The sequence below is a fragment of the Brassica napus genome, chromosome C6 (assembly GCF_020379485.1).
Source record: "Brassica napus cultivar Da-Ae chromosome C6, Da-Ae, whole genome shotgun sequence".
NCBI classification, from domain to species: Eukaryota; Viridiplantae; Streptophyta; class Magnoliopsida; order Brassicales; family Brassicaceae; genus Brassica; species Brassica napus.
The window spans coordinates 41,853,962-41,866,488 of record NC_063449.1 but is presented as its reverse complement, the minus strand read 5'-3'; the positions used below and the strand labels follow the sequence as shown (position 1 = coordinate 41,866,488).

The 12,527-nt window shown below is 37.2% G+C and overlaps 2 protein-coding genes across 3 annotated transcripts; both read left to right on the top strand.

Moving 5' to 3' along the window:
* Positions 1–68: 68 nt before the first annotated feature.
* Positions 69–2,103, top strand: LOC125588538 (putative nuclease HARBI1). Its single transcript, XM_048759934.1, has 2 exons — positions 69–1,098; positions 2,078–2,103. The coding sequence occupies exons 1-2, from the start codon at positions 69–71 to the stop codon at positions 2,101–2,103; spliced, it is 1,056 nt and encodes a 351-aa protein (XP_048615891.1).
* On the top strand, positions 1,810–5,382 carry LOC106406116 (CSC1-like protein At1g69450). 2 transcript variants are annotated; one of them, XM_013846710.3, is made up of 10 exons: positions 1,810–2,077; positions 2,235–2,543; positions 2,622–2,777; positions 3,056–3,119; positions 3,216–3,425; positions 3,510–3,695; positions 3,769–4,067; positions 4,145–4,694; positions 4,786–5,019; positions 5,103–5,382. In XM_013846710.3, the coding sequence occupies exons 2-10, from the start codon at positions 2,266–2,268 to the stop codon at positions 5,271–5,273; spliced, it is 2,148 nt and encodes a 715-aa protein (XP_013702164.1). In that variant the 5' UTR covers positions 1,810–2,077; positions 2,235–2,265; the 3' UTR covers positions 5,274–5,382. The 2 variants fall into 2 exon arrangements, with proteins under 2 accessions (XP_013702164.1, XP_013702163.1); XM_013846709.3 differs by having other exon boundaries at positions 1,816–2,077; positions 2,232–2,543.
* Positions 5,383–12,527: the final 7,145 nt, after the last annotated feature.

The window sequence follows — 12,527 nt, the reverse complement described above, 5'->3', positions numbered from 1 at the left end:
ATTTTAATTTTTATTTCTTTCTTTCAGTTAAACATACCATAATTTTTTTTCCAGGAGATACTAAAAAAATGTCATCATCGTCATCCGATGAAGTTGAAGAAAGATTGGACGAAATTATCGACGATATCATAGATGAAACCTACATCAACATTTTGGAAGACCAACCCTCTAAGCCGAAGAAACGCGCTTATATAGAACGAGACCGTGAAATCGGACACAACCGATTATGGAATGATTACTTCAGTGAAGATGCGACATTTCCGCCGTATTTATTCAGACGCCGTTTTCGTATGAACAAAGAATTATTCTTGCGTATTGTCCATCGCCTCTCAGAACACGTTCCATTCTTTCAACAAAGAAGAGATGCAACGGGGAGGTTTGGTCTTTCACCACTACAAAAATGTACAACCGCCATTTGTCTCCTTGCTTATGGTTCTGCAGCTGACGCGGTTGATGAATATCTCAGAGTTGGTGAAAGCACGTCAATTTCGTGTTTAAAGAATTTTAATGAAGGAATAATTCAGTTATTTGGTAATGAGTATCTACGAAGACCGACAGAAGAGGATCTTCAGCGACTACTCCATATTGGAGAGATACGCGGGTTTCCGGGGATGGTAGGAAGCATCGACTGTATGCATTGGAGGTGGAAAAATTGCCCAACGGCTTGGAAAGGACAGTACACCCGGGGATCAACAAAACCGTCAATTGTGTTAGAGGCAGTAGCTTCACAAGATCTTTGGATATGGCACGCTTTCTTCGGTCTACCAGGTACCTTAAACGATATTAATGTCCTCGATCAGTCTCCTGTTTTTGATGACATTATTCAAGGTCGGGCTCCGAGGGTAGAGTATGTGGTCAACGGACACATGTATAATTTGGCGTACTACCTCACGGACGGTATTTATCCAAACTGGTTAACATTTATCCAATCTATCTCACTACCTCAAGGTCCTAAAGCAGAGTTATTTGCTAAACTTCAAGAATCAACCCGGAAAGATGTGGAGCGGGCTTTTGGAGTTTTACAAGCTCGATTTGCGATTGTGAAAAACCCAGCTCTTTCATGGGATCAGCAACAGATAGGGATGACAATGAGAGCATGTATCATACTGCACAATATGATAGTCGAAAATGAACGAGATGGATACGACACTCAGTACGATCCATCTGAATTTGAAGAAGAAGATGTAGCCAGCAGTTCACGGGTGCATAAGTCTAGTGGTACCGACATCCCTCCAAGCATCAATGAAATGCGTGCCACTCGGGTTCAGATTCGCGAGTCGGAAATACATCATCAATTGAAGAATGATTTAATTGAGAATATTTGGAACAAATTTGGAGATGAAAATTAATAATTATTGTAATTTTATATGTTTAATCATGTAATAAATAAATATTAAAAAAATTATCTTATTTTCCCATGTTTTAAAATTTATTATTTTTTTATTCTTAAGGATTTCATTCTGGGTAACACTATTGGACATACAAATTTCATTAGAATCCTTAACTCTTAAAAAAAAAAAAAATAGTATAATATACTTAAGGACTCCAATGGTGGGAACACCATTGGAGATGCTCTAAGTATATTTTTAGAATATACGAACATGTCCACTGTCGAATTATTACCGTTCATACGATTTTATAATAGCGATTGCTTCATCGACATGTGTTGGCTAAACCCGTTGACTCTACAAACTGTACAAAAATACCCTTGAAGAGTCCTACAATCATAAAAAAACATCCATAGAACACTGAGGGCATTTCTGGTAATTATCAATAAACAAAAATGGGAAGCGAGGGAAGGTCCAAATCTGAACGAACCCTGTTATCGATAACATATTATACAGAGCTCTCAATAAACGCGTGGTAATCGTGTTCTTGACCGTCCATTTCATGTCATTCATTAACTAAATAATAATCTCTTCTCCTTATCTCGCTTCTGTTTCTCATCAATCAATCAATCAATCATATTATATATGGTCAATTTCTGGATTTTCAATTGCTCCGATTCCTAAGCTGTGGTTTTGCTCCAATCACTGACTTTGAAGCTTTCAAAGGCCTCTCTGGATTTCGATTTCAGGTTTTATGATCGAGATCCCTGTATAGATTCGTAGTACTTTTGATTTCGCGTCTCGACTTCCATTAATCCCTGTTGCGTTACAAATGTAGAATCTGAGCTTGCGTAGTTTTTAGTCCCGTATATGTGTTTTTAATCTGAGTTTATTATTACACAGCAGCTCTGAGGATATTTAAATCGTCGTCGAAAAGATGCTGGTGTCTGCACTTCTAATGTCCGTCGGGATAAACTCCTGCCTCTGCGTACTGCTCTTCATACTCTACTCTATCCTGAGGAAGCAGCCGCACAACTACGAAGTCTTCCTACCGCGCCGGCTCGTGGCAGGGACCTCTAAAAGAAGACGCAACAAAGTCGCTAGGTACATCCCTTCTGTCCGCTGGATTTGGAAATCGTGGAGGCCTTCTGAAGAGGAACTCATGGAAAAATCTGGCTTGGACGGCGTTGTGTTCATGAGAATGATTACTTTCAGGTGAACTCCCATCTTGATTTTGAAAATATTCCATTATATAACGCATTGGTAATGAATGATTATCTCTTTCTTGTGCAGTTTGAAAGTGTTCTTGTTTGCTGGGATCATTGGGGTTTTTGTTATCTTGCCTGTCAACGTCTTCGGTGATCAGCTTACTCAGATCAACTATGCTGACTGGTCTGCCAATTCCTTGGATATTTTTTCTGTTGTTAACCTCAATACTCGCTCACCATGGTAACCTCCTCATAACTCTTAATAGCAGTGTTCTAAAATTGGTCTAGGTGGCTCTAATGGCGGCAAATCGGACCTAAACAAAACAAAATCGGTCTAATCAATCGGCCTAATCAATAATCTTATATAAAACGCATAACTACGCCTAGCGATTTCTTGAACATTGGTTAATAGTATTATTAAGGCTCCATTAATGCAGATGAGTTTCAACTCATGTCTCAGTTCCCAAAAATGACATTAGGTTTCTTGCAATTAGTGCTCTTTTGTTTGGTTTCTTGCAGGCTATGGGTTCACTTTGGAGCTATATATCTTGTGACTGCTTTTGTCTGCTGTCTTCTTTACTTTGTAAGGGAGTTTCTTTCCATTCTAATCAAATACCAAACTTCTCTTACTGATGACTCTTTAGAAGATTTGTCACTAGAATGGTTTTGTCTTTGACAGGAATTCAGATATATTGGCATGAAAAGGATTGAGCATTTCCATTCATCCAAACCTCAGCCAAATCAGTTCACCATCTTGGTCCGTAATGTCCCTTCTTCTGATGGAGCCACTGTGAGCGACACTGTTGATAGGTTCTTCAGAGAAAATCATTCCTCTACCTACCTGTCTCATGTGGTTATCCATCGAACTAGTAAGCTCCGAAGCGTCGTTGTAAGTCCCTGAAACACCTAATCTGCCTTCTTCCATTACACAGTGTATCTGTGTGTCTTCTTTTTCAACTCTGCCCTCTTGCAGGATAATGCCAAGAAGTTATATAAAAAAGTTCATCATAAGAAGCAGGCAGATCCCCAGCGGGTTAAAAAGACGCCAATGAGATTCTTCAGTCGCAAGGACACTCCTGAGGGTCACTATGAGAAAGTGTTAGAGGAACTGGAACACAACATACGTTTGGGCCAAGCTGAAGTTTCATCACCTGGAAAAGTATGCCCTTAGATATTAGTTCTTGCATACTACATTACTCCTCATTATTTACATATTCCTCTCATGGTTGTAGGAAGTTCGAGCTGCGTTTGTATCATTCAAGTCTCGTTACGGTGCTGCAATGGCACTCCACATGCCACAGTCACTCAACCCCACTTACTGGCTGACAGAACCAGCGCCAGAGCCTCACGATGTCCACTGGCCTTTCTTCTCCGCATCGTTTATGCAGAAATGGCTTTCTAAGATCGTGATTGCGTTCGCTTGTCTCATCCTTACCACCTTGTTTCTTGTTCCAGTCGTGCTCGTCCAAGGTCTCACCAACCTCTCAGCGCTAGAATACTTCTTCCCCTTCCTCACTTTGATTCTATCAATGTACGTTAACGTTCTCCCATTCTCATTTACATTTAAAAAACAATACTCTAATGCTCACTGTGCTAAACGTTATGCAGGAAGATTGTAAGTCAGATCATAACTGGGTACCTTCCGAGTCTTATACTTCAGACATCTTTAAAAATCGTACCACCCATCATGGAGTTTCTCTCTTCTTTCCAAGGCCACATCTGCCATAGCGACATACAAAAGAGCGCTTGCAACAAAGTGATCTGGTTCACAATATGGAATGTGTTCTTCGCAACTGTTTTCTCTGGCTCAGCCTTCTACAAGCTCTCTGTGATTCTCGATCCAAAGGAGATTCTTTTCAAGTTGGCTGTGGCTGTTCCAGCTCAGGCTTCGTTTTTCATCGCCTATGTGGTGACAACAGGGTGGACGGATACTCTTACTGAACTCTTCCGCGTAGTTCCCTTCATGGTCAGTTACGTGAAAAGATCACTCGAACCAACGGAAGAAGAGTTTGAAGTCCCCCCAATGCGGTACCACAGAGACACCCCAAGAGTTCTCTTCTTCGGGCTACTTGGGATTACATACTTCTTCTTAGCTCCGTTGATTCTCCCTTTCATCTTTTTATACTTTGTCCTTGCGTACATCATCTACCGTAACCAGGTATGTGTGACACTGTGACGTGACACTCATTTTTTAAATTTTTCCTTCCACTTGAACTAAGCAGTCCATTGCGTTTTATTTATGGATGCAGTTCATAAACGTGTACGAACCAAAGTATGAAACAGGAGGGATGTTTTGGCCAATGATACACTATACGATGGTATTCTCTCTTGTACTCATGCACGGTATCGCAATTGGTTTATTTGCTCTCAAGAAGATGGAACTAGCTACCTACTTGCTTATTCCTCTTCCGGTTTTCACTCTCCTCTTCAACGAGTTCTGTCGTAAACGCTTCATGCCTATATTCACCGCCTATCCCGCCGAGGTACCAATCCGAAATCTCCTTGGGAGGATTGCAAGAACGTAAATGGAATTAACTCTGTGTGTGTGTGTTTTGTGGCTCTTTAGGTGTTGACGAAGAGAGACAGGGAAGATCAAAACGATCCAAGAATGGGTGAGTTTTACGACAACTTGGTCAGTGCGTACCAAGATCCAGCTCTGCGCCCGCTTCGATTCTCAGGAAGCAGAAACGATAGCCTCACTAGTCCTCTTCTCTCTTCCACTTCGAGTGAAGTTTGATTTCTCTTCTATTCTATATAGCTTTGCCTTTGTACACACTTGTGAATATATGCTTCATTTATACCTCAAAACTTTAGTGATTTATATATCGAAACTCGATATCAATTTATTTTAATGTGTTAATATCTGAGAGAAGATTTGTGAGAATGTGTTGTATATTTCTTATTGCTTACACCACTATATATAGTGGTTCATACAAGGTGGAGTCAAAGGGAGAATTGATTACAAAGATACTCTACATAATAACATGGTCAAACTCATAAAGACTAAGGTTGAATGGGTCTTCCATGTGGCTGGATGTAAACCTCCAATGGACTTTAGTCTTGAACTTATATGGTCTAGGTTATGGACCATCCACTTCATGATTCATAACACTCCCCCTTGGATGCCATAACCATATAGGGCTTGTAACATGCTAATGTTGCCTCATTAAAACCTCTCCTAGAAAACTCAAAACCCAATGTGGTAAAAAGGGAAACCAGAGAAAGGAAAAAAAGTACAACACACATTACTCCCCCTGATTTGGACATCACTGAAGGTCCTTGAGTCTACGCGTGCCAATCTTGTTGCGTGAACTTCCTGAATGTGCAAGAGGGCAATGATTTGGTGAAGAGGTCGGCTGAGTTTTCACTAGACCGGATCTGAAGGACGTTGACCTCTCCAGCTTTCTGCAACTCATGGGTAAAGAAGAACTTGGGTAGAATACATTTGGTTCGGTCACCTTTGATATACCCGTCTTTGAGTTGAGCAATGCAAGCTGCATTATCTTCATATATGATGGTCGGACCCGTTGGGTCGCATATGGACGCATAATGTGGTCCTATACCTTTTGTTCAAAGATGAACTTCGATCTTATAGCTTATCTTTATGATAGCTTATTCATTCATACCACAGCTTGGTTGGTTCATGCTGAGAATTCGACCAACCATAAGTATTACCAAAATTTGGCTAATTTGTGGTGATGGTCTATAACCTTTTCTAAGGTTTAATGAATAACCATTTAACCTATCTTAGGCTGGTTAGTATAAAACACAAGGAATTTAAAATTCCTCTATGGACTGATTTGAATTGTTCTTATAGAACACTTCACTTGCTTACATGTATTAATTTAATTCAGTCCATGAACAACTTTAGGAAAATGCTGTTCAAGAGAACTTCTTTTCTCATCTTTTGATTCTGAGCTCAATACTGTTTGGTAAACCTTTTGGTGCCAATAATATTATCATCATCATCCAGTGAGTCATATATAGCATACTACATCTTTTGAATTTCTTCCAGACATCATATGTAGTGAAATATGTAGTAGTATCCACCACATTGGATTATATATAGACGTTTCCCGGCCTGTCTCACGGTTTATCATTCTTTCAGGATTTATATATTCACTGGGCATCATATGGCGTTTACATATTCATGGCCAATACAATACGCCTTTTATATATCACTTTAAACCCCACGTTTCTTTCATTATTCATTATGAGTACTCTTGTGTGGGTTTATGATCCTCGATACATATCTTTGTATTCATGTGCTACATACTTGCGCATTTTCTATGAATGTATGTGTCGACACACTTATATATATATATAGTTCCTTTTAGTTCCAGACATGGTATAAATCAATTTGAGATTTCATTATCTAGGACCTTAATAACCTTATAACTTGGCGTCCCAAGCTATATGGTATGGTACCTAGTTGTTCAGCTGGCCAGCCTTATATCTCAATGTCTGGAATGGTTTCCTTTAATAAAACTCGGATTTTATCTCATGCACTTTTCTTTCTTTCCGAGGTTCCTTAGAATTTATGGAACTTTATTTGGAACATTTATTTGGTCTATCTTATATAGACTTTGTAGCAACTTGGTTGTGTCTTTAAGACATCAAAACCGTGTGGTGCTAAGATGGGATGACATATAGTCATTCTTTCTCTCGGGTCAATGTGTCTGACATTTTATTTTGCTATCATTGTAGCATATGGACGTCTATAAATTATTTTCTAGTCCGAGGATCTTTGCCAAGACATTGATGGTTGATACCAGATGGTAGATACCATTCTTTATCATTCTTTATACCAGCTTATTACTTTTCTCCTTTCATTGTTGGATATTCGGATTCATAAACCTTATGTAATCCTTGTTCTTTGGTCTATAATTAGATCACCCATTTTGGCTCAAGGTTTCTTTTAAACTTATGGAGAAAGTATATTCATAATATATATCCAACATATATTCCCAATCCTCTTTATGAGATTCTAAGATCACATTATCTTAGATGACACATATATTTGTAGTGGATTCTTTCATAATATCTTAAGATGATATATGTCTGGACTCATGACCCGTATCAGTCTGAGGTGGGAATATCTATGATCACTTATATGGCCTGATATAATTACTATGGCCTGATGAAGGTTCATTCTTTTATAACTCATGGTGTCCCCAAGCATATGGACTTTTAGAATTTGAACCTTATAGGTAATGGTCTTTATATCAAATTAACCAATATGTAATATGGTTGTGGACCATGTTTCACGGATTTTAGTATGGTCATGTATCATGGGATTTGTCTTCACTCCCCCTCATGAACATACTCAAATTCGTGGTGCTTGGGACAATAAATTCCCTTGTGCATATATATATTGCACACACGTGAGATCTTATGGGATAACATTTGTGCCCTTTTAAATATTTGCATCATAATCCGAATGGCTAAGTATGGTAATGCCATCTAAGTGATAAATTTCGTGGGTTAATCAAACATGATTGCCCTGGCTATTTGCCTAATATCATATTGATCACTAGATCAATAGAGAATGTAGTCTCGACCACTTAGGCGATTTCAATTTAGGTACTCTTATTCTCTTTTGTCCATTGTTGGAAACCATTTTTTCTTCTTAATTCAATGGACCTTATAGGGTGAATATAATGCCATTTAGGCAAAGCCTTGGTCGAGCTTCTTTTCCTTTCTTTCAAGGAATGTCCAGTTGAGTTCAAGAGTATTTTATAACTGAGCCTGGATGGCAGAGCATGTCGTGCCATTTGTCAAAGGCTTCTTTGAACTCTTTGGAAAAGTGAGTTGGGGTATTAATCCTCAATCATATTTATCTTGGCACAATAAAGGCATATAGATATAGTTTCTTATCAAACAACAGTTTGAATAAGATAATGATTAACTCAAAGTAATTCATTTTATTAATGAAGTCATGTATAAAGCAAAGTATCAAAGCAATTCATGAAACATAAACTCAGGAAACATGAAAATGAGAATGTCAAAAGACAATTATATAATATGGCCTTCACAATGCATGTGTTGCCATATGGCACTCAACTTCAGCTTCATCAGCTATAGGAGGCCTCATCTCATTATTCTTTAGCTCAATGTATCTTTTCTGAAGCTTGTCAAATCTGTTGATGGTATCTTTGATTTTCTGCTTTCTTTGTTCAGAAGCCAAAAGATATGACAAAAGGTCATTATAAGTGGTGAACTTCTTAGCCATGGGTAGCAACAGCACATCCTTTGGATGGAATATGGAGTAGGTCTTATATAATAAAGAATAATGTGTTATCCTTTCACCACATAGTTCAAGACTATAAGCAATATCCATCAGAGCAGAATTATATTTGTCCACGGATTCAAAATCCTGGAATTTGAGGATCTTCCATTCATGGTTGGCCTTTTGCCATGATACCGGTTTGAACATTTTCCTTAACTGTAACCAAAGGTCACAAGGATCCTCACCATGGAGATACAAGTCTCTTAATTCCTCAGTGAGATGATAACGAATAATCGTTATAGCTCTATGCCTTTCACTGTCAATGATATCATTATACTCATTGATGCATTGTCCGAGTCCTCTGGATCTCAGGGCAACAAGAGTATTCTTTACCCATTCTAGGTAATTATCTCCAGAGAGATTTAGGGCAGAGTAATCTGAGGGTTCAAATCTCGACATCTGAATATTTAACGAGTAATTCAAGCACTCAGAATTCTATGTAAGCAATAGAATAAATCAATGTATATGATTTCAATAAGGCTTTCCCCCAAATCATATAATCTATTTGCTTAAGCAATCTTAGTATGAGAATGATCAATTGATCATTGCATCTAGTAATCATTTTAATTATAATTCAAACTGGATTGATTATATATATAGGGTATTAAGGCCCTTTAGAATTTGAATAAGGATCAATCATCATTTTATTAAATGAGATCAAGCAAGATGGATGAAATCAAGCAAATGCATGGATCAAGAAATAGCTGAATGCATGTTCAGAACTAAGCATTGGGCTTAAACAATCTATATGTGATTCCTAATGCATGAGGATATTTGGTTTTCAAAGATCATAAAGCAAAAACCGATTCCTTCCCCCTTTTACAGGGTAAACCAAGACAAGAAAATTTTATAATTTTCAGGATATGTCTAGAACAAATTCAATTAGATTTTCAATCAATCGGTTTCAAAGCTGGTTTATTATTTCAATTAAAGCAAACATGCTTAGTTTAAACAATAACCGATTTAATCTAATTAGATGCAAGCAATATGAATCAATTAGATGCAAGCAATATGAATCAATTAAATTTTAATTTAAATGCACCATGATCAGAATAGTCAATGATATGCATGCATGATCGGTTTTAACAAAATGACAATCGGATGCATGGAAAAAGGTTGGTTCAAAATAATCCAAGTTTGATCTAATGATTTACTAATCTAATAGATGCTATCAGGTATGCATATAAGATCAGTATATAATTCAATCATCACAAAATCAGTCTTCAAGGATGGTTTTAGATCAAGATTAATTTAACAAGCAACTATGTGATCAATGTTTAGTATATGATTTAATCATCACAAAATCCGGTTTTAAGGTTGGTATTAGATCAAGATAAATTTATATCATTTGTTCAAAATATAATGAACCGATTTCAAGGCCGGTTAAGATATAGATAAATTTTGACAAACAATAATGTGATCAAATGATATCAAACAAGAATTTATTTTATCTTATGACATATTAATTTAAATCAAAACTATAGGTTATAATATTTAAAATACTACCTAGTCAAAGATATGCATTTATTAAAATCAAATATGCATTTATTAAAATCGAATATGCATTTATAAAAATTAAATATGCATTTACAAAATCAGAAAAGTTTTTAAAATTTTATCAGTTACAAAAACAAACATCAATGGTCAAAGATATGCATTGATTAGGATTTATTTCGATTTTATTTGGTTTGACTGATTTTCAAAGAATTTGGCCGAATATGGCTCAGGATGTTTTTGATTGTTTTGAATTTTGGATTTGCTGGTTGAGAAAACCAAGCAAGAAGGATTTAGGGGATTGATATGTATAATGGCCATCAAGATACATATTTAGATTTAAGGATTTTGATGGTGAGGTTTTTGATGGCCGGCTTATTCATCCTGCTAGAATAGCTGGTGATGCGGATGATCAAAAGGTTTGATTATGGGTTTTGATCCTTTAGACAATCCGGATTTAAGGTCGGATCAAATAGGAGAAAAAGGGAGAGCTGATTTAAAGGCTTATGATTTTATGATTTTCTCTAATATTTTTTTATGATTCAAATAGTTCTTAGAAACAAGATTCATATAGATCTTAGATTATTAATAAGTTTTATAAGTTTTTAGAGATTATTAGATCTTTAGAGATTCAAATAATTTTAGAATCAAAATTCATATAGATCTTAGATTCAAGATTAATATTTGAGATAATTTTAGATCTATAGATTTTTATAAGTTTTAGGATTCATATAGATCCAAGATTCAGATATATGATGTTCTTAGATCTTTAGGTTTTGATTAGTTTACCTTTTACACCACAAGGATTCTGAATGGACCACCGTGAGAGAGAGGGAGTGATCCGCGGATTGAGGTGGTTGAGAGAGAGGTGGAGGAGCTGGCCGGAAAACCGTGAGAGGGATAGACTTGGCCGGCGGAGCAAGGCTGAGGGCCGGCAGAGATGGCCGGAAAAGAGATGATCGCCGGCGGATGGGATTGCTCAGGTGGAGAGAGTCTCGTGCTGATAACGTGTTAAGATTTGAGAGAAGATTTGTGAGAATGTGTTGTATATTTCTTATTGCTTACACCACTATATATAGTGGTTCATACAAGGTGGAGTCAAAGGGAGAATTGATTACAAAGATACTCTACATAATAACATGGTCAAACTCATAAAGACTAAGGTTGAATGGGTCTTCCATGTGGCTGGATGTAAACCTCCAATGGACTTTAGTCTTGAACTTGTATGGTCTAGGTTATGGACCATCCACTTCATGATTCATAACACTCCCCCTTGGATGCCATAACCATATATGACTTGTAACATGCTAATGTTGCCTCATTAAAACCTCTCCTAGAAAACCCAAAACCCAATGTGGTAAAAAGGGAAACCAGAGAAAGGAAAAAAAGTACAACACACATTACTCCCCCTGATTTGGACATCACTGAAGGTCCTTGAGTCTACGCGTGCCAATCTTGTTGCGTGAACTTCCTGAATGTGCAAGAGGGCAATGATTTGGTGAAGAGGTCGGCTGAGTTTTCACTAGACCGGATCTGAAGGACGTTGACCTCTCCAGCTTTCTGCAACTCATGGGTAAAGAAGAACTTAGGTAGAATACATTTGGTTCGGTCACCTTTGATATACCCGTCTTTGAGTTGAGCAATGCAAGCTGCATTATCTTCATATATGATGGTCGGACCCGTTGGGTCGCATATGGACGCATAATGTGGTCCTATACCTTTTGTTCAAAGATGAACTTCGATCTTATAGCTTATCTTTATGATAGCTTATTCATTCATACCACAGCTTGGTTGGTTCATGCTGAGAATTCGACCAACCATAAGTATTACCAAAATTTGGCTAATTTATGGTGATGGTCTATAACCTTTTCTAAGGTTTAATGAATAACCATTTAACCTATCTTAGGCTGGTTAGTATAAAACACAAGGAATTTAAAATTCCTCTATGGACTGATTTGAATTGTTCTTATAGAACTCTTCACTTGCTTACATGTAGTAATTTAATTCAATCCATGAACAACTTTAGGAAAATGCTGTTCAAGAGAACTTCTTTTCTCATCTTTTGATTCTGAACTCAATACTGTTTGGTAAACCTTTTGGTACCAATAATATTATCATCATCATCCAGTGAGTCATATATAGCATACTACATCTTTTGAATTTCTTCCAGACATCATATGTAGTGAAATATGTAGTAGTATCCACCAT